The following is a 26,796-nucleotide window of genomic DNA, read 5'->3' on the forward strand; positions in this document are numbered from 1 at the left end:
CCCAGTTCTTTGTAAATAGGCCCAGTGCCATAGGGGAATTGCCAATCATGAATATGTTTTTATTAAATATCATAATTCTCAGACTAGGACCCCAGGGTTTCCGGTGGCCCCTAACAGGTGCTAACCTAATGAGAGAAGGCAGATTTAGAGTGCTTCAGAGTGCAGGTCATTGGGGATAACACCAGTGTGGAATGGGGACTTTGTTTTGCCTGATTATACATGCTTGTAACACAGGTTTCGTTCTTCCTCTTTTCTCAATGCAGCTGAGGGAGGTGGGAAGGAAAGAGATAGGTTTTGTTTTGGAAAAAAAAAAAACACCTTTAATTTTAAAGGCATGTAAAAAACAAATACTAGACAACTAATCAAAAAAAAATTGTTGGCTTAAAAGTTTAGGTCAGTCAGAACACAATCCTCAGCTTTTCTCTGCAAGTTGCCTGTGGAAAGCCGGCAAAAAAATTAGAGAAAATATTGTGCTCAGGAGACAGTCGTCAGTACTGAGGTGAGTGGGTGGAGTACCTTTGGAAAAACAATGTGGCATAGCGGAAAGAACACTGGTCTTGGATTTGAAAACCCTGAGTTTGAATCCTAACCCTGGAGCTTTTTGATCTCTGAGGACTCTGGATTCACTTTGAGAAGTCACAGAGCCTCTCTTTTTAAAATGAATGTGATAGTAATTTTTTGTTGTTGTTTTTGCTTTTTTTTTTTGGAGGGGGGAAGGTAGGGTAACTGGGGTTAAGTGACTTGCCCAAGGTCACATGGCTAGTTTTTGTATTAAGTGTGTGAGGCCGGATTTGAACTCAGGTCCTCCTGACTCCAGGACTCATGCTCTATTCACTGTGCCACCTAGCCACCCCACGTGATAATAATTTGAAGACCTATTTCATAGGATCATCCTGAAGAAATCTCTTTGAAAACCTTAAAGTGCTATATAAATGCAAGTTACTATTATTATCATTACCATCATTATACTCAGTTACCTCATGTGTAAAAGGGATAAAAATAATAACTCAATAACACCAAGTGCCTATTTTTGAGAATCAAATGATAATAAATATAGAGCACTTTGCAAACTGTAATGTGCTTTATAAATTGCTAGCTATTATTGTGATTAAAGCAGCTGAAATGCAAAACTACAAAACAGTAAGTGACTTGTACCTCTTTCTTCTTCAGATGAGGGAATGGGCTTTGTGAGAGTTTTATCTTCTTTGCCAATTGAGACACCTGTACTTGGACTTGGCTTGTGCCAAATAAATGAATTATTACCTGTCAAAGGAGAATGGGGAATGGGGAAGGGAGAAGGTTGAGAAAAAAATCGACATTCAAATACAAGAAACAGTAGTGCTCAAAGGAAACATCAGGAATATACATATTCATGAATTTCCATTAGTCCTACCTTGTGTAATCTGACAACCAATCAGTTCCACTTTCAGAGCAATTCTCTGGTGCCAGGTCTTTGGAATAATTCTCACATATCTGGCCATGATGGGAGGGATGAAATTGTTCTGTACTGGATCTCTAAAGTTAGAGTTACCTTGAAATATCTGTAAGAACAAGTTCCTTTTTTTAACCTAGAGAATATATTTGTTAGTATGTGTGTGTGTGCATGTGTGTGTATATACATATACATATATACATACACATTATATATATATATATTTATTTATGGTTAGTGCACCAATCTAGCTGCGAAAATTGTCTATGTAAAACTAAGATAACTTGCATTCATTAGAAACTCCCGTGATCGACAAAGTCAGACACTTTCTGAGTCCAACCTATTTCACATATGAGTTTCTGCCTGGAACTTTTTGGTGGTAATGAAGTTAAACTGCCCAGTTTAGTTTGATTATCTGGAATTAATGTTGGTTTGAAATCTATAAAAACATATATGGTAGTTTATACCTTATCATGGAATCTCCAATTACTAATTACTTCCTTTCTATTTAATGTTCCCACCAACCTCTGCCCATAAATTCCCAATGCCAGTCCTCTACCATGCTTCAATTCCTACTGATTAAACATTTCTGGCTCTCAATAGTAGACAGTTTCTATTTTCCAGGCTCATGAGTCATTTCTGTGTTTTGAAAAAAGCATAAGCCATCTCACCATTTCTACCACCATCCCTCCACATATAAAGGCAGTTTTTTTTTGCCTGAAAGTCACTGGATTTCATGAAAGTTTACGGTGGTGGTGTTGGTGGGGTTTTTTTTTAAAGTTCATATTTATATTTAAGACTGAAAATGACTTCTAGCTCTTCTTGCAGTCTGGGTGCCACCCTAACTGCCATTAACACAACTGCCTCTCATGCTATTTTATGGTGGTGAACCTAATTTGAGTTTTTTCAATTAAAAAAAAATTTTCATTCAACTGGACTACAATGGTAATTTACTGAAACACCTCAGTGTTCAGAGTGAATCAACATGAAAATAAAGGGTTAGGTATCTTTAAAAAAAATCAAACCCATCTTTGATCAGTCTGTTAGTTTAGTGTGATTGGTGTGACTTTTCACCAGCTGCTTTTTAAAAAAAGTTAAAGTGAAAGATAATACCAAAAAAATCAAGTATTTCAAGTAAAGATTCCCTCTTATTATTTTGTAGTTAGTGGTATCAAAGTTAACTCCTCTAATAGAAAACAGATTATAAATTTCTTGAGGGCAAGGGCTATGTCTTAGTTATTTTGGCCTAGCAAAGTAGCTCACAAAGGAAATATTCCATAAATGATTGCTGTATAAACGAAGGCAGAAAACTGAGACAGTATGATTAAGGTAGCAAGAAAACCAGGTGTCAAGTCTTGCCTTTGACACATACTAGCTCTGTGATCCTATGTAAATCACTTAATCTCTCAGTGCCCCAGGCAATGCACTAAGACTAAAAATTACAGACAGATTGCTCATCTGAATTGGGAGAAGTTGTTTCCACATTGGGAGTTCCCTACATGGTTGAAATCTATATTGTATTTTAAAAAATGTAATGTTATATACTAGGTAGAGATGAGAAATTCATCTTAAAATTCAGACATTTCAGATTATGAAGCAGTTCTTAACTTGAGGTCTATGAACAATAAAAAACCCTAATAATTATATTTTAACATAATTAATTTCCTATGTAATTATTTATCTTATGCATTAAAAACATTATTTTAAGGAAGGAGTACACAGTCTTCACTAGACCAACAAAAGGGTTCATGACACACAAAAAAAGATTATGTGACTTTTGCAGCTACTTTCTCATTCATATATGATCAATAAAGGTATGTAATTTCTCTCTCAATACTGAAAAGCATATTATAAATTTAATGGCTCATACCATTTGAAAACTAGCTTCCCCATAATGTCTATATCCTTTGACTCAAGAGATTACACAGTTATGCATATTCCCTCGGTAGTTAATAACAGGAGGAAAGGGCTCATATAAACCAAGTTAGGTAGCAGCTATTTTTACGGTAGCTTAGAACTGGAAACAAAGTAGATCCCTATAAATTGGGGAATGGATAGACAAATTGTGGTAAATTGATGTAATGGAACATTATTTTACTATAAGAAATAATTATATGAAGAATACAGAGAAGCACAAGAGAACTTATATGAACTTATACAAAGTGAAGCAAGGAGAACCAGGAAAACAATATACAAAATGACCACAATGTATACAGAAGAAAAAATTCAAAAGAATTCTATGAATTATAATGATCAAAATTGTTAAACTGTAAATACCTATTGACCCAAAGAAGTGAGGCTCCATATGTATATGAACATTTATAGCAGCTTGTTATGATAGCAAAGATTTGAAAACTGAGCGGATGCCCATCAGTAGGGAAATGGCTGAAAAAGTTATGGTATAAGTATCTGATGGAATACTATTGTACCATAAGAAATGATGAAGGGGATGGTTTAAGCAAAACACAGGAAGACTTGTATGAACTTATGCTGCAGAGTGAAGAGAGTATAACAAAATAGTAATTTATACAATAACAGCAGCATTGTAAAGACAAAGAACTTTCAAAAATTTAAGAACTCTGATTAACACAATTACCAACCATAATTCCAGAGGACTCTGGAATAAATATGAAATATTAAATATGAAATTTAAATATGAAAATATGCTACCGATAGAGAAGACATGGACTCAGAGAACAGATTGAGATGTAATTTTTTGTTTTGTTTTTTGAAATGGCTGATGTGGTGGTTTGTTTCGTTTGACTATATGACTCTAACAAGGGTCTGGTTTTTCTTGCTTATTGAGGTAAAAGACAGGAGGGAGACAATTCAGTTTTGAAAATACAATAAAATTTAATTTTAAAAATTGTAATGACATGCTTGATCCCAGAGAAGAGATATGAAAAGATACCTCTCCCTGGTTCTTTGCAGAGACAGTGAGTGGACTAAGGGTATGTAAGACTGCATATAATGAATTTCTTTTTTGATGTGTCAATTAGTGTTGCTAAAGTGTTCCCCATCCCTATTTTTTCTTTGATGTTTTAAGTAATGGTTCTCTGAGAGGAAAAGAGGGACCTACATTGGAAAATGCTAGTAACTGAAAAACAAAAGATAGCAATAAAAAGAATAGTTTCTCTGAGTCAGATTCTTCACCTCAATCATTCTTCTTACCTTTTCTTCATTGTTCACAATTCCTTTGTACGTCTTCCACTTGGGGCTGAGATTTTTGAAATTCATCACAAAAGACTTAACATAAAAGTTGAAATTTGTTTGTGTGGATCCTGCAGTCCTAATCCCTTGTAACAAGATAGTTTCTCTTGGTTAGTTTTCTTTTTAAACCTCCCCCTCCCCATATTTAGGTATGTATACTACATTTAAAATCTAAAACTTCCAATTTCACTTTTTTCTCTAATAGAACATAGACTTCTAAAATATGTTAACACGTTTCTTTCAATTACCTTCATTTTGCTGGTCAGGAAAGAAATAGTTTCACAGCTAATGGAATTTTTCTTAGAACTGTAGCTAAAACTCTTTAATTCTTGGAAAAAAACTTCATTTCATATGTTTTTATATAAAGCTTCACACAGCAAAGGAAAAAAAAACATCCTTACAATTTTAAATGTATATTTTAAACTGAAAAGCTACTGAATTATCTTCTCACTCTCATCTCCAAATAAATGTTGGTTATGGAAGACAAATGGAACTGACCTAATATGTGTACCTCATTCTCTCACACGCTGAAATTTTGAAGAGTCATTTCATTTTTAAAAATTTGTAAAATGTTTTGTCAGTCAGTAGTCTGTCAATAAGCATTTGTCAAGTACCTACTGTGTGCTAAATGCTAGGGATACAAGGAAAGGCAAAAGACAGTCTTTGCTCTTGAGGAGTTTGCAGTGGCCATGGTGGAAATACAAACAAGTCACATACAGGATAAACTGAAGCTATTCAATAGAGGGAGGATACTAGCATTACTCAGAAGTAGGAGCTTTGAATTCTTTAAAGAAGGACACTATGCAAACCAAAAGTGTTATCTGAACGTAGCTTGTTATGAAAAGAATTCCTACACACAGCACTTTTCTATATCTACAAAATTAAATTTTAAGTGCTTTAATACCTGTTATTTTCTTTGTCTCGCCCAAATCTATTTCCAGCCACTCCCCGGATTTGTGGTTGGTGCTGGTGTCTGCTGAAGCCCATGATGGTCCTTGGTCCTGGAGCCTTGCCTGGCCAGGAGACCAATGAATTTCTTCTCTATTTTCATTGACCCAATGCCAAGAGGAAGAAGCTGTGATTTGCCTGGTAGGTTCCAAACTCAGGGATTTATTGCACCCTACAATAAAGGAATAACACAATTCAGGTACAGGTCTGATCATGGATGGCAAAAGAAAACAAAGTAAGAATAAAATCCCCTATTGGCCTAGAATTACTCAATTGATTTTCTGGTTATTGATATGATAGGGATGAATCAAGTGATTTAGGTGAAGATGGAAGAATTAGGAATTTGTTTGCATGTTCCAAAGTTGTATTTAACATATGGATATTGGGGTGGTTTAAAGATCTTAGGCACTTTTGTGTTTTTCAGCTTCCAAATGCCCACCTGGAAGCCTGATAATTTGTTCACTATAATCATATCCAACTTAGGTCACACCTTACACCCCCATAGATTTCTTTTGTGTCTTCTTAACCTGACCCTGATCCCCAGTGACTCTCCTGGCTTAGTTAGGCAATCAGGGCTCAAATCTGACAGGGTCAGAATTCAGCAAATTTTAAAAGAATGGGGAATAATGATCCTAGGAGCCAGTGAATGTCAGATTGCCATGGCTGATGCTTTTAGGACTGATAAATCATTCCAATAAGTCCTCCCTTTGAAGGAATTGCAGGGATTGGGACAGTCAGTGGTTAATTACAGGAACTGAGTGAACCACACTGACTCCATTTTGTAACTCAATTTTGGACTTAACTCAGTTCCCTTTCTATTCAATGAGTTTAGTCTAACTTCTGCCTTGTGAGAAATCTTTATTTCATTGTGAAAATTGGGAGAAAACCTTATTGTATTGTTTGAACCTAGCCCTGCATAGCTGGAAAGCTGGACCACCTCTACCTGCTATTTTAGAGCATAACCCAAAGATTGATGAAAGGAATTTTCTCACAATTGTACATCTCAAGCAGCCCATATGTTGTATCTGAAAACTAGTCCTATACTGATCAGTCAGTTATTGTTTTCATGTTCCTTTGACTGTTCATAGACAGTGGGGGGAATGGAACACCTTTTTTTTTCTGATTTCAGGGAATTGTATCTGTTTACTCTCCCCCTCCCAACTTAGAAAGTCCCTAATATTTCTTTAATTTAATTTTTTAAATTAATTAATTAATTGTATTATAATTATAATAAATAAATGAATTAATTATTTAATTGGTCTTATTTTCTGTAACATATAAAAGTCAGTCTTCCCCTATATTTGGGGTCCAGTGCCAAAGCTGAGGAAGGTGACTGGTCCCAATTTATTGGGCAATTTACCTACATTGCTTAATAAATCAATATGCTTGGAAGCTTGAACCTTTGTTTCCTCAGTCATTTCATCTTTCACCCACCACCCATTGAAATATTATCTGTTTTTTTAAATCTAGGGTTCTGTTTATATTCCTTTACTCTCTTCTATCATATTCACTAATGAAAATCTCATCGCCAAACTAAAATGTCTCCCTTCCCAGTCCAAACTGAGAACATGAGTAACTATGTGTGTGTCTGTCTGTCCATCTGTCTATCTACAGAAAAATAATGGAGAAACTTTTTGTGAGAATATCAAATCGGAACCTGATATGATATTATGGGGAAGAAGGGAATAACAAATGTTTGACCAAGGCCTCATATTTACATAATCATATTAATTAAGTAAAGAGAGTGAGCTGGATTGGCTTTTGGGAAATTAAGTAGTCACTTCAATGACCCCAAGCTTCACCCTGAAACAAAGACCCATGTTTCAAAGGTCAGTATTCTTCTAGGGAAACCATATGGCAGCAAGCCATTAAAGCTAAAGGTCACTCAAAGGAGAAGTGCATAATGGAAAAGAGAAGGCTATAACACATTACTAACTAGTAACTGGGCAAGATAAATGGCATAAAAGATGCCATCAGATAGATGTGCAACTGGAAAATAAGGCATACCAGTCATATAGAGAGAGAGAAGACCCAGTGGATATCTTATGTGTTCCAATGATATCAACATATTGTTAAGAGTACTACAGGAGGGGTGGCTAGGTGGTGCAGTGAATAGAGCACCAGCCCTGGAGTCAGGAGGACCCAAGTTCAAATCTGGCCTCAGACACTTGACACAATACTAGCTGTGTGACTTTGGGCAACTCACTTAACCCCAATTGCCCTCCAAAAAGCAAAAAAAAAAAAAGAGTACTAGAGGAAGGCCTCCTCATTAAATGGTTCCCACTTTTGGTGATTAATTGGAGGAAGTGGGCAAGAGTAGCTAAGGATAAGAAAGTGTCAATAAGTTGACAACTACACTGTTATAGAAAATATTCACACTGATGAAATCAGAGACCCCAGAAAGCACTGAAGTATGAGTTCATTAAATTTACTCGAAATTGCTAATAATAATAGCTAATATTTATATAGTGTTTTCAGGTTTGCAAAGTGCTTTCATGTATTATCTCATTTGATCCTCATAATAACCTTGTGAAAAAGGTGTGATTATTATCCCCATTTTTACAGATAAGGAAACAGATTGAGATGGGTCAAGTAATTTGCCCAAGGTCACATAATCAGAAAGTGTCTGAAGCAGGATTAGAACTTCCATATCCAGCACTTTACCCACAGGGCCATCTAGCAGTTTGTAAAAATCAAATGGCGATCTTGAGATCATAATAACCCAGTTAAAGTTTGGTAGGATAAGAATCCCACTATTTTCAGAATAGGTGTCATTTCTCATTGCACTGGTGAGGCAGGGGAGAGGGAGGAAGAGGACATATTTAGCCTAACGTAGACAAACCATCTATTATAGCATAGTGCTTCTCATGGGTTATTGATAAGCTTTTTTTCTTATATAATTATTTCCCCAATTTTCTCTTCCAAGTATCATGAGTATGTATGTTACTTAGCTCTGTTCAACATCTAATATTTTACAGAATACTTGATTTCAAAAGGTGGAGAAGGCATGACAGTAACTAATGGGAAACTATAAACATTCATAATCTCCAAGAGGTTATTTCAATATTTCTTACCATTGGATGAAAACATAAATCTCTTATGTGACAGAGAACCACTGGGGGAAAAAAAAGAGAAAGAGTACTTATTAGTAGATGAGTTTCTCTGAGGGCAACATAAGCAGGTGTACTTCATATAATATAGATACACTTCACACAGATGTTAAAGGATATCCACAGGCTGTCAAAATGACAAGTGCACAAGACATTCCATCTTCCAAACTGAGAATGTTCACTAGTTATCTCCTATGCCTTGAATTCCCTTCTTCTTCCTCTCTGTTTCCTGTCCTCCCAGGTTTCATTCACGTCCCAGCCAATCCGTGCCTTCTGCAAGAAGCTTTTCCAGATCTCCCTTAAGAGCAGTGCCTTCCCCCTGCCAATTATCTTCAATTTATCCTATCTCTTGTTTGTATGTTGTTCTATGCATGCTGTCTCCTGAATTAGATTGGGAATTCCTTGAGAGCAGGGACTATTTTTTGCCTTTCTATGTTTCTTTAGTGCTTAGACAGTACCAGGCATATAGTAGGAACTTAATAAATACTTGTTGACTGAGGACTTTTCCTTTAATAGTGACCTCAATTTTCCATTCATTCTCAACATTAAAATCTCATTAACAGAACAAAAAATCTCTCTAGCCTTTACCAGCTATAATGTATTTTCGTTGTTGTGCAATCTTCCTTTTGCAGATTTAAAGGGTACTCTTAGTCACCAAATTTTATTCTAGAGAGCCAACCAATGTACCACAGTCATTGCCACTCAGTGTTGAGCCTTGGGATCAAGCCTAACATCTCCTTTCCTTTCTGTTGCTGGCTCCTCTTTTTCATGAGGGGGTCCCAGCTATGCTCACTTCATTCCTGGTTCAGCTCACTCTCTGGACATATATGCCTTATATGTCACTCTTCTTTCACAAAGGCTACATCAAACTTTCTCTTTAAGGCAACAGTTATCACCCTAGGGTTTGAGTACAAAAAAACAAACAAAACACTTTTATGACTGTATTTCAGTATAATTAGTTTCTTTTGAATGCTATGTATTTTATTTTATGCATTTAAAAACATTATTCTGAGAAAGGGTCTATAGGTTGATCAGACTACCAAAGGGGTCAAAGACAAAAAGGTTAAGAAACTTTGCCTTAAGGCCTGGTATACTGCCCCATTCCTGTATTCTTGGTACATGATTTTCATACTACTCTAGTGAGAAAATTAAGATGATCAAACAGGAAGCAACCTGCATTCTATTTCCAATCTGCATGCCTTTGTAAATGTAAATCCCATGTCTGAAATGCACTTTCTCTTCACCTCATCTCTAAGAATCTCTAGCTTCCTTCAAAGTTCAGTTTAGGTGTTATCCATCTATAGGAAACTTATCCTGATCCCCGCAATACTTCGTGTGTGTGTGTGTGTGTGTGTGTGTATGCAATTACATTACATATTTACATTTACTTATCTGTGCACGTTTTCCCCAATAGAATGCCAGATCCTTGAAGGTAAGGATTCTCTCTCTCTCTCTTTTTTCTTTCTTTTTTTTTGGGGGGGGGAGGGAGGTGTTTGGAGGGGCAATTGGGGTTAAATGACTTGCCAAAGGTCACACGGCTACTTTTTTATGGGTGTGTGTTTAGTGTCCGAGGCTGGATTTGAACTCAGGTACTCCTGACTCCAGTGCTCTATTCACTGTGCCACCTAGCTGCTCCTCTCTCTTCTTTTTCAATCAGTATCTCCAGTGACTAGTTTTATTCCTGGCTTAAAAAAAAGTGCTTACTAAATGCTTGAGATTGATTTTACAGAAGAGAAAATTCCTTTGTCATTGCCTAACAAATCCTATCAATTCATCTCTTACACAATCTGTTGCATTTATCTATTTTTCTTCATTTTAACTAGTTCAGATTCTTTTAATCTCATACCCGGACAACTTTATACCCCAAGGACCATGAAATCTTTCTATCTGACTCATAGCTGAAACCTTCCCTGTGTTGCCTTTCCTATTACAACATGGCTTCTTGAGAACAGGGACTCTCTTCCCCTAGTGTTACTTAAATTAGCACATTGCTTTGTACATACTGCTTAATAAACATTCTATAGTCATTCATTCACTAGTCTAAAACTCCAATTCAATTTCCCTACCTGGCCTTTTTTCTTCCAATTTACCTTGTATAGCACAGCCAAACTAATTATCTTAAAACACCCCTTTTACCACGTCAATTCCTTGCTCAAAAACCTCTTTAAAGGCTTCCTATGACTTATAAAGTCTGAAGACTGATGACTCAGCTGGGAATTAAACACTTCCCAAAATTGGGCCTCAGTCAAAATTTCCAGTCTTATTTCCTGCTAATTTTCTATACAAATCTGCCACTTGTCAACCTGTTCTACTTACAAATGCCAAATACACACTGTCTTTTCTTGGCTTGAGACTCATCTACCTTACCTAACAACATTCCACCTCCCATTTCTGCCTTTGCTCTAGCTGTCCCACATACCACCTCCCCTCCTCACCTCTGGCTTTTAGAATTCCTTGCATTCTTCAAAACTCAGTTTAAGCTCCACATTCTATGTGAAGCTTTCCCAGAGTTACCCAACTACTAGTGCCCTCCTTTCTAATACTGTCTTGTATTCATTCTGCATATACTTAAATATGTTCCCATTATAATGTAAACCCCAGGAGGCAAAGGCACATTGGTGGAGTGAAAGCAGGGATTCACCTGAACTCTCTGACAGATTTCTTCAGCTACCTCTAAAGAGTGAATCTGAACAAATTTTAGAGCAGAAGAATCCACATAGAGAAAGAGTGTGGTAGATTTCCTGCCCTGGAAAACCTTGAGGGTCCACAAGAGGGGTCTGTTGCCACTGGCTGTGAGAGGAGTGCAGTCTCGTCTGCACCAGTGCAGACCTGATCATAGTGATGATGAGGTGCAGGCTCTGGGAACTCCCTTGAGCTCTCTTTGAATCTTCCCACAAGGCATTTGCCTGAGGCCATAAGCCTTTCATTATAGCTCCACCCAAATCTATTACTAGCCTACCCCTCCTTTGTCCAGCTACTCCCCACCCTAGATCTTCCCAAAATATCTATAAACCCTTAAATCTCCAGGTAGTCTTCAGCTACTTCCCACCCTTAATCTCTCATTACTGGAGGAGTCTGACCTCATTTGACTCCTCCTGAAGACCCTCCCCAAACTTCTCCTCTAGACCACCCCTAAATCCTCCCACAATCTTTCTGTGTCAGACCTACCTTGTCTCCACGGGGAGGCCCCAGAATTATCTAGTGCAAATTCACTCAGTGTCAAATGATTCTGACCTGCTTGTCCTCAAACTTCACAAAATAACGAGGTTCCTTAAGAGTCTACGCATTATGACGAACCTTTAATAAACTTTGCTTTACTTTGGCTGAGAGAAGACTTGAGTGGAATTCATTCAGCAGGACCCTGTGTGTTGGTATTTTGGGGTCTCATGCACCCCTAAACCTTTAACTTCATCAGTGAGACTGGAGTGCACCCCAGCAGACTGAATTTCTGGCATTAGTGGTGACTCCCAGCCCTCTTGGTGGCAGGAGGGGGGTATGTCAGAGCTGGGTGAGAGAGAGAGGCACTGTCCTACATGGGGCCTGTAGTAGCAGCAACAGCTACTCCTGGGGCTATCAGCCCACAGACTGAATATTTGAAAGTCACCCATTTAAACTTCAGGGAGCCAAGATGGGAGAGTAAACAGTAAGTTGCTCTCACCCTTCCTTGACCTTGAAAAACCCAGAGAATACTGCCCCAAGAAGAATCCTGGGATAGTGAAGCAAACAGAAGGACAGGGTATGGCAGTGTTTCAGCTCTAGTTTGGGAGGCTAGGAGGATTAATGGAAGGGCTTCCACTTGCTGTGGCTTAAGGGGACAAGGGCAGGACAGGAAGCATCCCAGCAGGCCAGCCGCAGGTCCCACCTCAGCAGACCAGTGGGAGATCCTGAGCGCCAGGGTGGAAGAGTAGGCAAGCTCCAACACTAGACACACACTGCCTCCAGCTCAGCACCAGGTAAAATACCAGACCACGACAACATACAGCTAACAGCAAGCACCTGAGGCCCCAGCACAGAAAGCCAGTAACCAGGCCCCTAGCCCCCAGCACAAGAAGCCTGGGATAGTGCCCGCCGGGTCCCAGAAGCAAAGATCAAATTTAAAAGCCAGAAAAAGGGAGGGCAAACAACATGAAAGAGAAAATTGTTTTTTAAATCATATCTTGGTGACAGGGAAGATTGAAACACAAATTCAGGAGAGGACAACAGGGTCAATGTACCCACATCTGAAACCTCAAAGAGGAATATGAATTGGTCTCAAGCCCAAAAAGCCTTCTTGGAAAAGCTCAAGAATGATTTTAAAAGTCCAATAAGAGAGGTAGAAGAAAAATTTAAAAAAAAAATACAATTGACAAAATGGAAAAAAAGTACACTGAAGAAAATAACTCCTTAAAAAGTACAATTGGCCAATTGGAAAAGGAGGTACAAAAGCTAACTGAAGAAAACAATATGTTAAAAATTAGAATTGGGCATATGGAAGCTAATGACTCTATGAGACATCAAGAACTAGTCAAACGGGCGGCCAGGTAGCACAGCGAGTAAGAGCACTGGCTCCAGTGTCAGGATGACCTGAGGATCGAATCTGGGCTCAGACACTTAGCACCACACCCAGAAATAACTGGCCATGTAACCTTGAGCAAGTTTCTTAACCCCAATTGATTAAAAAAAAAAAGAACTAGTCAAACAAAATCAAAAGAATGAAAAAATAGAAGAAAATATAAAATACCTCACTGGAAAAACAACTGACCTGGAAAATAGATCCAGGAGAGAGAATTTAAGAATTATTGGTCTACCTGAGAACCATGATAAAAAAGAACCTGCATAGCATCTTTCAAGGAGTCATCAAGGAAAACTGTACTGAGGTCCTAGCATCAGTGGGTAAAACAGTCATCAAAAGAATCCACCGATCACCTCTGGAAAGAGATCCCAAATTGAAAATGCCAAGGAAAATAGCCAAATTCCAGAACTGTCAGATTAAGGAGAAAATACTGCAAGCAACCAGAAAGAAAAAATTCAAATATTGTGGAGTCACAGTCAGGATTACACAGGATTCAGCAGCTTCTACATTAAAAGGCTGTAGATCTTGGAATATGATATTTCACAAGGCAAAGGAGTTTGGATTACAATTACAGATCAACTACCTAGTGAAACTGAGCATGGTCTTTCAGAGATGGACATTCAATGAAATAAGGAACTTCCAGACTTTACTGATAAAAAGGTTCAATGGAAAATCTAATCTTCAAATACAAGACTCAAGAAAGGCATAAAAAGGTAAATAGGAAAAAAAAAAGAAAAAGAAACATGTTATTCAATAAGGGCAAGTTGTTTATATCCCTATATGGGAGGATGATACTTGTAAATGTTGAGAATTGCATATGTATTATGTCATTTAAAAGGAATATACATAGAGGATGTGGGTATAAATTAACTGATATAATAAAAAACTGAATTAAGGGGTGCAAAGGGATTGTAATGGGAGAAGAGGAAAGGAGGAGGCAGGAAAGAGTAAATTAGATCACATGAAGAGGCACAAAAACATATTATAGTAGAGGGAAAGAATGGAGGGACATGAGCATTGTTTGAACTTTACTCTCATTGGGTTTGGTTCAAGGAAGGAATAACATACTCAGTTAAGTATAGAAATTTAACTTGTCCTACCGGCAGTAGGAGGAGAAAGGGGAAAGAAAAGTGGGGGGGGGGGGGGGGTGTTTAGAAGTGTTTAGAGGGAAGAAGTAGTAAGGGAAAAGGGAAAGAAATGGGAGAGGGGCTGACAGAAGGGAAGGAAGATGGAGTGAGGTAGTGGTGAAAAGCAAAACTCTTTTGAGGAGAGGAAGGGAGAAATAAAAGCATAAACAGACAAGGAAATAGGATGAAAAGACACAGATAGTAATCATAACTGTGAATGTGAATGGGATGAACTCTCCCATAAAACAGAAGTAGATAGCAGAATGGATTAAAAACCATAATCCTACAATATGTTGTTTACAGGAAACACATTTGAAACGGTGGGGTACACACAGGATAAAGGTAAAAAACTGGAGTAGAATATAGTATGCTTCAGCTGAAGTAAAAAAAGCAGAGGTAGCAATCCTAATCTCAGATAAAGCAAAAGCAAAAATAGACCTAATCAAAAGAGATAAGGAAGGAAACTATATCCTGCTAGAAAGCACCATAGACAATGAAGTAATATCATTACTAAACAAATTTGCACCAAGCGGTATAGCATCCAAATTCTTAGAGGAGAAATTAAGGGAGTTACAGGAAGAAATATATGGCAAAATTATACTAGTGGGGGTCCTCAACTTCCCCCTCTCTGAACTTAAAAAAATCTAACCTCAAAATAAACAAGAGAGAAGTCAGGGAGGTGAATAGAATTTTAGAAAAAGTAGATAATGATAGACCTCTGGAGAAAACTGAATGGGGATAGAAAGGAATATACCTTTTTCTCAGAAGTACATGGCACATAGACAAAAACTGACCATGTACTAAGGCATAAAATCTCACAATCCAGTGCAGAAAGGCAGAAATGTTAAATGCATCCTTTTCAGATTCATGATGCAATAAGTATTATATATAATAAAGGGTCATGAAAAGATAGAAATAAAATTGGAAACTAAATAATCTAATCCTAAAGAATGAGTGGGTCAAACAAAACAACAAATCATAGAAACAATCAAGAACTTCATTCAAGAGAACGACAATAATGAGACAACATACCAAAACTTATGGGAAGCAGCGAAAGCAGTTCTTAGGGGAAATATTATATATCTGAATGCTTACATGAATAAAATAGAGAAAGAGGAAATGGGTATGCATTTGAAAAATGAATTGTGTAAGCAAATGAAAAATCTAGAAAAAGAACAAATTTAAAATCCCCAATTAAATATCAAATTAGAAATGCTGAAAACTAAAGGAGAGATTAATAAAATTGAAATTAAGAAAATTATTGAACTAATAAATAAAACTAAGAGCTGGTTTCATGAAAAAACAAAAAAAAATTGATAAACCTTTGGTTAATTTGATTAAAAGAAAGAAGAAAACCAAATTACCAGTATCAGAAATGAAAAAGGTGAATTTACCACCAATGAAGAGAAAATTAAAATAATTAAGAATTTTTTTTGCCCAATTCTATGCCCATAAATTTGACAATCTTAGTAAAATGGATGCATATTTACAAAAATATAACTTGTTTAGATTAACAGAAGAGGAAGTAAAATACTTAAATAGCCCTATCTCAGAAAAAGAAATTGAACAAGCCATCAATGAACTCCTAGAAAATAATCTCCAGGGCCAGATGGATTTACAAGTGAATTCTATCAAACATTTAAAGAACAATTAATTCTAATACTATATAGACTATTTGGGAAAATTGGTTAGTCCTACCAAATTCTTTTTATGATGCAAATATAGTACTGATATCTAAATCAGGAAAAGCCAAAACAGAGAAAGAAAAGTGTAAACCAATTTCCTTAATTAATATAGATGCAAAAATATTAAATAAAATATTTGCAAAAAGATTACAGGAATTTATCCCAAGAATAATATACTTTGATCAGATGGGATTTATGCCAGGAATGCAGAACTGGTTCAATATTAGGAAAACTATCAGCATAATTGATAATATCAACAACAAACCTAAAAGAAACCATATGATTATCTCAACAGATGCAGAAAAAGCTTTTGCCAAAATATAACACCCCTTCCTATTAAAAACACTAGAAAGCTTAGGAATAAATGGAACCTTCCTCAAAATAATATGTAGGTAGCATCTACCTAAAACCATCAGCAAGCATTATATGTAATGGGGATAAGCTAAATGCATTTTCAATAAGATCAGGGCTGAAACAAGGATGTCCATTATCACCACTGTTATTCAATATGGTATTAGAAATGTTAGCTTTAGCAATAAGAGAAGAAAAAGGAATTAAAGGAATTAGAATAGGCAAAAAAGAAACTATCACTCTTTGCAGGTGATATTATGATATACTTAGAGAATCCTAGAGAATCAAGTGAAAAACTACTTGAAATAATAAACAACTTTAGCAAAATTTCAGGATATAAAATAAATTCACATAAATCTTCAGCATTTCTATATATTACTAACAAAACCCAACAGCAGGAGATAGAAGGAGAAATTCCATTTAAAGTTACTTAGACATTATAAAATATTTGAGAGTCTACCTGCCAAAACAAACCCAGGGACTATATGAACATAATTACAAAACCCTTTTCACACAAATAAAGTCAGATCTAAGTAACTGGAAAACATCAGTTGCTCATGGGTAGGCTGAGCTAATATAATAAAAATTACAATTCTACCTGTTAATTAACTTATTCAGTGTCATACCAATCCCACTACCAACAATTATTTTATAGAGCTAGAAAAAATAATATCAAAATTCATCTGGAAGAACAAAAGGTCCAGAATATCAAGGGAATTAATGAAAAGAAATGCTAGGGAAGGTAGCCTAACCATACCAGATCTTAAGTTGTACTATAAAGCAGAAATCATCAAAACCACTTGGTACTGCCCAAGAAATAGAGGGGCAAGATCAGTGCAATAGGTTAGGCACATAAAACACAGTAGTCAATGATTATAGCAATCTACTGTTTGATAAACCCAAAGATTCCAGCTTCTGGGATAAGAACTCACAATTTGAGAAAAATTGCTGGGAAAACTGGAAAATAGTATGGAAGAAGCTGGCACAGACCAACATCCAATATCATATACCAAAATAAAGTCCAAATGGGTACATGATTTAGATATAAAGGCTGATACTATAAACAAATCAGAGGAGCAACAAATAGTTTATCTGTTAGGTTAATGGAGGACGAAGAGATTTATGACCAAACAAGAGATAGAGAACATTATGAAATGTAAAATGGATAATTTTGATTACATTAAATTGAAAAGCTTTTGTACAAACTAAGCCAATGCAACCAAGATTAGGAGGGAAGCAGAAAACTGAGAATTTTTACAAGTGTTTCTGATAAAGGCCTCATTTCTAAAATATATAGAGAAATGAGTCAAATTTAGCAGAATACAAGTCACTCCCAAATTAATAAATGGTTAAAGGATATGAATAGGCAGTTTTTAGAGGAAGAAATTAGAGCTTTGTATAATCATATGAAAATAGATTTAGAAAAATTTAGAAAAATGCTCTAAATCACTATTGATTAGAGAGATGCTAATCAAAACAACTCTGAGGTACCACATCTCACCTGTCAGATTGGCTAACATGATAAAACAGGAAAATGACAAATGTTGGAGATGTGGGAAAGTTGGAACACTAATTCATTGTTGGTAGAGCTATGAGCTGAGCCAACCATTCCAAAAAGCAATTTGGAACTATGTCCAAAGCGCTACAAAACTGTGCATACCGTTTGTCCCAGCAATACCACTGCTAGGGCTGTATCCCAAAGAGATCATAAAAATGGGAAAAGGATCCAACATGTACAAAAATATTTATAGCAGCTCTCTTTGTGGTGGCCAAGAACTGCAAATTGAGGGGATGCCTATCAATGGGGAATGGCTGAACAAGTTGTGGCATGTGAATATAATGGAATACTATTGTGCTATAAGAAATGATGAACAACAAAAAAAGAAATGATGAACAGATGGACTTCAGAAAAACCTAGAAAGATTTATATGAACTGATGCTGAGTGAAGTGAGCAGAACCAGGAGAACATTGTACACAGTAACAGCCACAGTCTTCGAACACTGATTTTGAGAGATTTAGTCCTTCTCAGCAATCCAAGGACCTAAAACAATTCCAAAGGATTCATGATGGTAAATGCCATCCATGTGCAGAGAAAGAACTATGGAGTCCGAATGTAGCCTGAAGCAGACTATTTTCTTTTTTGTTTTGTTTTTTCTTTCTCATGGTTTCTCCCACTCATTATAATTCTTCTATACATGACCAATGTGATAATATGTTTAATAGGAATGTATATGTAGAGCCTATATCAGACTGCACACTGTCTTGGGGATTGAGGGGGAAAAATTTAAAACTTATAGAAATGAATGTTGAAAACTAAAAATAAATAAATACAAATTTAAAAAAAGAATGTAAGCCCATAAAGAGCAGAGACTTTTTCACTTTTGTCTTTATATCATGGCACTTTCTTTAGTGAACCTCTGTCTGCACTTGAAAGATTGATTTTATTAACCAATTATAACCAAAACAAACTGTCAATACTAGCTCAACCACCCCCAAACCCAAATCTGCAATCCCAGAATCAATTAATCAAATAATAAGTATTTATTAAGCATCTTCTATGTGCTGGGCACTGTGGTGACATTAGGGATACAAATACAAAAATGAAGTAATCTCTCTCAATGAGCTTACATTTCAATTGCGTTCAGAGAAAACAAGCACATATAAAAATACATAGAATATAAATACAAAGTTAATAAATACTTAGGTACATCTATCTATAAGCATATATGTGTATATATACATATATATGTACACACACAAAGTAGTAAAACAAAAATTACTATGGGAGGGAGAGCACTAGAAATTGGCAGGGAATCAGGAAAAGCATCATGTAGAAAATGTTGTCTGCATCTTAAAGGAAGTGATAGACTCTGGGAGGCAGAGGTGAAGTAGGAGTGCATTCCAGCCATTGCAAAGGAACAAACACTGGGTGTGGAGTGTCAGGAGTGAAGAATAGAGAAAAGTCCAGTTTGGCTGGATTGCAAAGTCTAAGAAGAATAATGGAAAGGTAAGTTGAAGCCAGGTTGTGTAACACTTTTTAAAATATAAACAAAGGTGTTTGTATTTTATTCGAGTAGCAACAGAAAGTCATTAGAGTTGGTTGAGTAGATATCACATGATCAGATGCACTCTTGAGGAAAATTACTTTGGCAGAAGTGTGTATAATGGACTGGAGTAGTGAGACTTGAGGCAGGAAGACCAACTAGGAGAGTATCGCAATAATTTAGGTGAGAGGTGATGGGGGCCTGCGCTACAGTGGAAGTTGTGTGAGTGGAAAGAAGGGGTCAAATATGAAGGAGGTTATGAAGGTAGAAACAGAAAGATTGGACAATTGATTGGATATGCAGGCAGAGGAAGAGTAAAGAGTTGATGATAATGCCAAGATTACAAACCAGAAACATTAGAGGGATGGTGGTTCCTTCAAAAGAAACAAGAGAGGGGTGGCCAGGTAGTACAGCGAGTAAGAGCACCGGCTCCAGTGTCAGGATGACCTGGGGATCGAATCCGGGCTCAGACACTTAGCACCCACCCAGAAACACCTGGCCGTGTCACCTTGAGCAAGTTACTTAACCCCAATTGCTTAGGGGCGGCCAGGTGGCTCAGCGAGTAAGAGCACCGGCTCCAGTGTCAGGATGACCTGGGGATCAAATCCGGGCTCAGATACTCAGCACCACACCCATAAATAACTGGCCGTGTAACGTTAAGCAAGTTACAAGCAAGTTACTTAACCCCGATTGCTTAAAAAAAAAAAAAGAAACAAGGAAGTTTAGGAAAAGGGAGGGTTTAGGGGGAAATAGAATGAGTACAGTTTTAAGCACACTTAGGTTTGCATTCCATTTGCTGATGCTGGCAGCTTTCTTCTGCCTAGCTGTGGTATAGGTTACAATAAAGGGTACGGGACTTGGCATCAAACCAGCTGGATTCTCCTTCCAACTCTGTCACCAACTATAATCTTGAGTAAGTAGCCTAAATCTGTCTGTTATTTGTTTCCCCACCCTAGAATTGAGAAAGCCCTTCACTCTACACTCATTATAGACATATTCTGGAAGTTTCAGGAAACAATGACTAAGAGTATTAATACATGGAACATTTCTGGCATTTGGGGTGAGAGGCATTAAGTTGGAGTAGAAAAAACAAAAACAAAAAAAGCCAAAAAGCCTCAGACCCAGCCACTAGCTACAGTTCTGCTACATGATCGGCTATTTGACCTTAGGTCAGTCTCATTCCCTTTATGGGTCTCTGCATCTCTATTTGGAAAATGGAGATAATAATTCTAATAAATCTAATAAATAATAATAATGAAGGTATTATCCACCCCTTAGAGGGTGACTATAAAGAGCAAATGAAATAGCCTATGGAAACTTTTATAAACTATTCAACACTATATGGGAGAAGCATTGTGGCACAGTGGAGAGAGGACCAGCCTTGGTATTAGAAAGATAGATCTAGAGCTGGAAAGCACCTTAGAGATCATCAAGCCCGATCCCCTCATTTTGCAGATGAGGAAACTGAGGACAAGAGCAGTTAAGTATCTTACCTAAGGTCACACATATGGGTATGTGGCAAAAGCAGAATTCAAAACCGTCTTGTTATTCCATATTCAAGATTCTTTCCACTGTACTATGATGCCTCTCACATACCAGCAGGATATTAATTAACCCTTCATCTACTCACCCCACCCTCATATCTCTAAGGCCTTAAATTACATAAGGGTTATTGATCTGTGGCAGGCATGGGGAGCTCCTACACTGATCTCTTCCACCAATCACCACCTCCCACATGCCACCCCTCCAAAAAGAAAAACCCAAGGCAAACATAATCTATTATTATTACTACCCAAAAATCCAAATGGCAAAGGTCACTTCTTTAGAAAAGAATATAAATAAATAAAATAATAAGAAAAAGAATATTAATAAATATATAAATATTTAATATAAACATATATAAATAAAATAGGAGAATGTTTCTGCAAAAGGCTGACAGAGACATGCATTTGTGAGTAGTTATATTTCCATATTTTATATGGACTGTGATCACTGAAGGAAACCATACGTAAGACAATGATTGCAGTTTTTAGAAAGATATTAGGATTCGCTAAAACTCACAGATCTGTTAACTGAAGAAAATACATGAGATTTCTTGAAGAGAAGCTTCTTGAGTTTTATCAATTGGTGCAGATCATCTATTAATAATAATAACTAGCATTTACATAGTGCTATAAGGTTTATAAAGTACTAATATAAATTATATTATTTCATATGATCCTCATGACTACCCTGGTATTTAAATACTATTATTATCTCCATTTTACAGAGAGGACACTCAGGATGATGAAGGTTAAGTGAGTTACCCAAGATCATGAAATTAGTAAGTATCTAAAGTAGAATTAGAATTTAGATTTTCTTGATGCCAAGTCCTGGGCCCTATGCCCTGTGCCACCAACCTGTATCTGTTTTTAAGGTTTATCAAGCTAGTTATATTTATATGAGTCATACCATAGGCTGAGTATAATTATTCAGATATGTCCAAATAAATTGTATTCCAAGAATGACCCAATGGTGTGAAAGTCTATTGGTATGTATTTTCTTCTGTCACACGGCTGGCCTTCTAGAAGTGATAGCATATTCAAAAAAGAACAATTTGGATACAGTTAATCCCTTTCTGGCTTTGGTTAGACAACATGTTTGGTTTTCTTTTTTAAAACATTCAAGGGGAGTGGTGGTGGTGGAGCCAAGATGGCAGAGTAAAAGCAGGGATTCACTTGAGCTCTCCCCCAAAACCCTCCAAATATGTGTAAAAATGACTCTAAACAAATTATAGAGCAGCAGAATCCACAGAATGACAGAGTGAAACAAATTTCCAGCGTGAGACATCTTGGATGGTCGACAAGAAAGGTCTGTTGCACTAGGCTGGGAGAAGAACACAGTCCAGCATGGCCATGCCAGGATAGACCAGACCCTAGCAAACCCCGAACAGTCTTCAGAGAACTCAGTGACTGGCAGCTGAGGTGGTTTTAAGACTTCTCAACCCACAGATGCCAAAGACAACTTAGAAGGTCAATGGGAAAGGTATAAGACCTGGGCGAGAGAGGAGCTCAGACGAGTCCCAGGTCCCAGTGCAGCCCTGGGGCAGTGGTGGTGACTGCTTTCAGAACACTCAGCCCACAGAAGGTAAAGGGATTGGAGAACTAATCAAAAGGAGATGACAGGGATCTCTTTGCTGGCCCTGAGGCAGGATACTGTTGCTTTGTCCACACTTGTATATGGGTCATAGGCTAAATGGTGGTCCTGGGGCAAGGAAGAACGCTGGCATAGCAGAGCTTGTGGCAGCAGTGGAGAGGGAACCCTCCTCAGAGTTCCAGGACACAAAAGTGCTTGTGGTCACTCACTGACCAGAGCACAGGCAAGGAGAGGAGTAAATACCTCTCCTTAAGTCATACCACGTTGGAAGAACTGAAAACTTACAAATCCCTAGAAGTATCTCTGGAAACAGCTGCACAAAACCCCTAAAGTTTAGGACAGTATACCCTCCACACTGGAAGCAGAACCCTACCTTAACAAACAGTTAAAAAGCTAAGTAATTGCTTGGGAAAATGAGAAACAGCAGAAAAAACCTCAGACTATAGAATCTTACTTTGGTGAGAAGGAGGATCAAAACATACACTCAGAAGAAAACAACAAAGTCAAAAGCTCCTACATCCAAAGCCTCCAAGAAAAATATGAATTGGTCTCAAGTCATGGAAGAGCTCAAAAAGGATTTTGAAAATCAAGTAATTGAAGTAGAGGGAAAATTGCAAAGAGAAATGAGAGTAATGCAAGAAAGTAATGAAAAATGAGTCAACAGCTTACTAAAGGAGACTCCAAAAAATACTGAAGAAAATAACACCTTAAAAATAGATTAGACCAAATGGCAAAGTAAATCCAAAAAGCCCATGAGGAGAAGAATGCCTTAAAAAGTAGAATAGGTCAAATGGAAAAGGAGGTTCAAAAATTTGCTGAAGAAAATAATCCCTTAAAAACTAGAATGGAGCAAACTGAAGCTAATGGCTCTATAAGAAATCAAGAAATTGTAAAACAAAAGAATGAAAAAAAATTATAAGAAAGTGTGAAATATCTCATTGGAAAAATATCTGACCCAGAAAATAGATCTAGGAGAGATAATTTAAAAATTATTGGACTACTTGAAAGCTATGATCAAAAAAAGAGCCTAGATATCATCTTTCAAGATATTATCAAGGAAAACTGTCCTGATATTCTAGAACCAGAGGGTAAAATAGAAATTGAAAGAATCCACTGATCATTTCCTGAAAGAGATCCCAAAATGAAAATTCTCGGGAATATTATAGCCAAATTCCAGAATGCCCAAGTCAAGGAGAAAATATTGCAAGCAACCAGAAAGAAACAATTCAAGTATTATGCAAACAATCAGGATAACACAAGATCTAGCAGCTTCTACATTAAGAGATTAGAGGGCTTGGAATATGATATTCTGGAGGTCAAAGGAGCTAAGATTAAAACCAAGAATCACCTACCCAGCAAAACTGAGTATAATCAATGAGGGGGAAAATTGGCATTCAATGATGTGGAGGAATTTAATGCATTCTTGAGAAGACAGAGCTAAATAGAAAAATTGACTTTCAAATACAAGACTCAAGAGAAGCATGTAAAGGTAAAGAGGAAAGAGAAATCATAAGGCACTTATTAAAGTTAAACTGTTTACATTCCTACATGGAAAGATGATAATTGTAACTCATGAGATCTTTTTCATTATTAGGGTAGTTGGAGGGAATATATATATAGACAAAGGACACAAGGTGAGTTGAATATAAAGAGATGACATCTAAAAAACAAAATTAAGGGGTAAGAGGACTGTACTGGGAGAAGGAGAAAGGGAGAAGTAGAATGGGATAAATTATCTCACATAAAAGAGGCAGGAAAAAGTTTTTACAGTGGAGGGGAAGGGGGAGAAAGTGAGAGGGAATGAGTGAAACTTACTCTCATCAGATTTGGCTTAAGGAGGGAATACATATACACTCAATTGGGTATGGAAATCTATCATACTCTAGAAAAAAGTAGGTGGGAATGGAATGGGGGGGTAAAAAGAGGAAGGGCAGACTGGGGAGGGGGTAATCAGAAGCAAACACTTTTGAGAAGGGACAGGATCAAAGGAGAGAACAGAATAAACGGAGAACAGGACAGGATGGAGGGAAATACAGTTATTCTTTCACAACATGAGTATTATGGAAGTGTTTTGCACGACTACATACATATAACCTATATTGAATTGTTTATCCTCTCAATGAAGGTGGGTGGGGAGGGAGGAAGGGAGAGAATTTGGAACTCAAAGTTTTAAAAAAAGAATGTTAAAAATTGTTTTTACATGTAACAGGGAAGTAAGATACACAGTCAATGAAGTATAGAAATCTAGCTTACCCTACAGGAAAATACAAGGGGAGGGGAAAAGAGAAGGGGTGGTGATAGAAGGGAGGGAAGATTGGGGGAAGGAATAATAGGAATGCACACTGTCATGGGGGGAGGGGAGAGATGGGGAGAAAATTTGGAACTCAGAATCTTGTGGAAGTAAATGTTGAAAACTGAAACAAATTGAAATGTGAAAAAAATGCAAAAAAAAAAATCCAAGATTTTAATTATCTAAGTAAATTTCTGGGGGGAAACATTTGGGGTTGTTCTTATATTTCCTTTCTTCCTGAATCCAGTATTTCTTTGCCCTTGCAATGTCCTCAGATACCTGTTCTTTTCTGTTTTCTCTGACAGTTCCCACAAATAATGAATCCCTATCCCTTCTCCTTAACTTCTGTCCTGGACTGTACTCTTCTCTCTTCCTCCTACTCCAGGGGAATAGATTGCAACAAAGTGTTCTTCAAAAGTATTTAAGATTTTAAGTATTCTTCAGTGGAAATGTTCTCTCTCTGTAAAATTGGGCCAAGAGGTCCTCAGCCCATCTCAAACTTTTATTAATCAGCAATGTCTAGGGCAAGAGATTTCATTGTAAAAAGAAATCAGAAAGTTAAACAAAGGCCAGAGCCAAGATTAATTGTGTAATCTTGTCCTCTGGTTTTTTGGTTTAAGGAGGACTGGGTGCTCACAATTCTACTGGGAATAGTGGGAGTTGGGGAAGTATCACCCATTGCTTCTTTCTGAAATGGTAGAAAAAAAAGGCTGGGGAATTTATTAAAAGTGATGATTTATGCCTAATGGCTAATGAAAAATTCTGGAAGATTACATTTGCTTAATATATCTATAAACCTTTTTAAAACCTAAATAAATGTAAAGTAGGAAACTTACACTGTAGTCTAATATATTGTGCTGGTAGTATATTTTTAAAAAGCAAAACACACACACACACACACAGAAACCTCCCCCCCATTTTTAGAATTAGAGAAAGAAGATCTAGGCTCAAATTCCAGTATCACACCACTTAGCCACTAAATAATAACATTAACAAATAATAGCTTGTATTTGTTTGCCACATTATGGTTGTAAAATGTTTTATGTGCATTATTGACTCTGATTCTCAAGATAGCCCCATGAAGCAGATAATGAAGATGGGAAGAGGAAATGCTGGCTTCAAAGAAGCTCATAAAGTTGCCCAGTGTCACCGAGTTAGTAAACAGAAAGGTCAGAAAACAATTTCACTCCTGAGGCCAAGTCCAACCCTTTTTTCATTATACTACATTGCAAAAAAAGAAAAGGGAAGAATCTGTGAAAAATAGGAATGGCTTAGAGGAGCTGAGCCTAGGAAGCGCACTTACCAGCACGCATGGCTTACCTGTTCTATGACACCTTCCCCCACCCCCTAGCCAGGGCCCCCTACTATCTTCTCCCATATTGCCTGCATTTTCCCCCCACTTCTCTTTATCATGATGCCTGAAATTCTGCCAATTTGAGTTAATGAGGATGACTACCTACTCTTTTTAAAGGGGGAAGCTAGGTAGTAGATGGAGCATGGGCCTGGAGTCTCATCTTCCTGAATTCAAATCTGATCTCAGACACTTACTAGGTGTGTGACCCTGGGCAAGTCACTTAGTTAACCCTGTCTGCCTCAGTTTCCTTATGAATGTAAAATGAGCTGGTGAAGGAAATGGCAAACCACTCCAAGATCTTTGCCAAGAAAACCCAAAAAGGGGTCATGAAGAGTCAGACATGACTGAACAACGACAAAAACTCTTTTCAAAGTGCAAATACTTTTGGAAAAGTTATAGGATTGTTGTTCACAAGTATGCATCGGTTCAATCAATTTAAAAAGAGTGGCTAGCCTGAGAAGCCTCCAGGAATAACACAAAGAGCCTAATATAAAAAACAAGGTTTTCCTTTCTATTTTCCTCTCTACTGGGCTGATTCAGCATCTCCAGGATGTATT

The 26,796-nt window shown here is 37.1% G+C and overlaps 1 protein-coding gene across 3 annotated transcripts in view; it reads right to left on the minus strand.

The window, feature by feature from the left end:
* Positions 1–26,796, minus strand: part of DCBLD1 (discoidin, CUB and LCCL domain containing 1) — a 114,847-nt gene that overhangs the window by 11,488 nt on the left and 76,563 nt on the right. For all 3 annotated transcript variants that reach the window (XM_069076979.1, XM_069076978.1, XM_069076980.1), the window contains exons 7-11: positions 8,665–8,705; positions 5,547–5,762; positions 4,604–4,728; positions 1,394–1,541; positions 1,156–1,263 (exon numbers count right to left, since the gene is read on the minus strand). In XM_069076979.1, the coding sequence (XP_068933080.1) occupies positions 1,156–1,263; positions 1,394–1,541; positions 4,604–4,728; positions 5,547–5,762; positions 8,665–8,705 (638 nt within the window). The remainder of the gene's footprint in view (positions 1–1,155; positions 1,264–1,393; positions 1,542–4,603; positions 4,729–5,546; positions 5,763–8,664; positions 8,706–26,796) is intronic.

The sequence above is a fragment of the Petaurus breviceps genome, unplaced genomic scaffold (genome assembly GCF_028583685.1).
Source record: "Petaurus breviceps papuanus isolate PSGF00001 unplaced genomic scaffold, PetGlider_PUasm1.0 90977, whole genome shotgun sequence".
Classification (NCBI taxonomy): domain Eukaryota; kingdom Metazoa; phylum Chordata; class Mammalia; order Diprotodontia; family Petauridae; genus Petaurus; species Petaurus breviceps.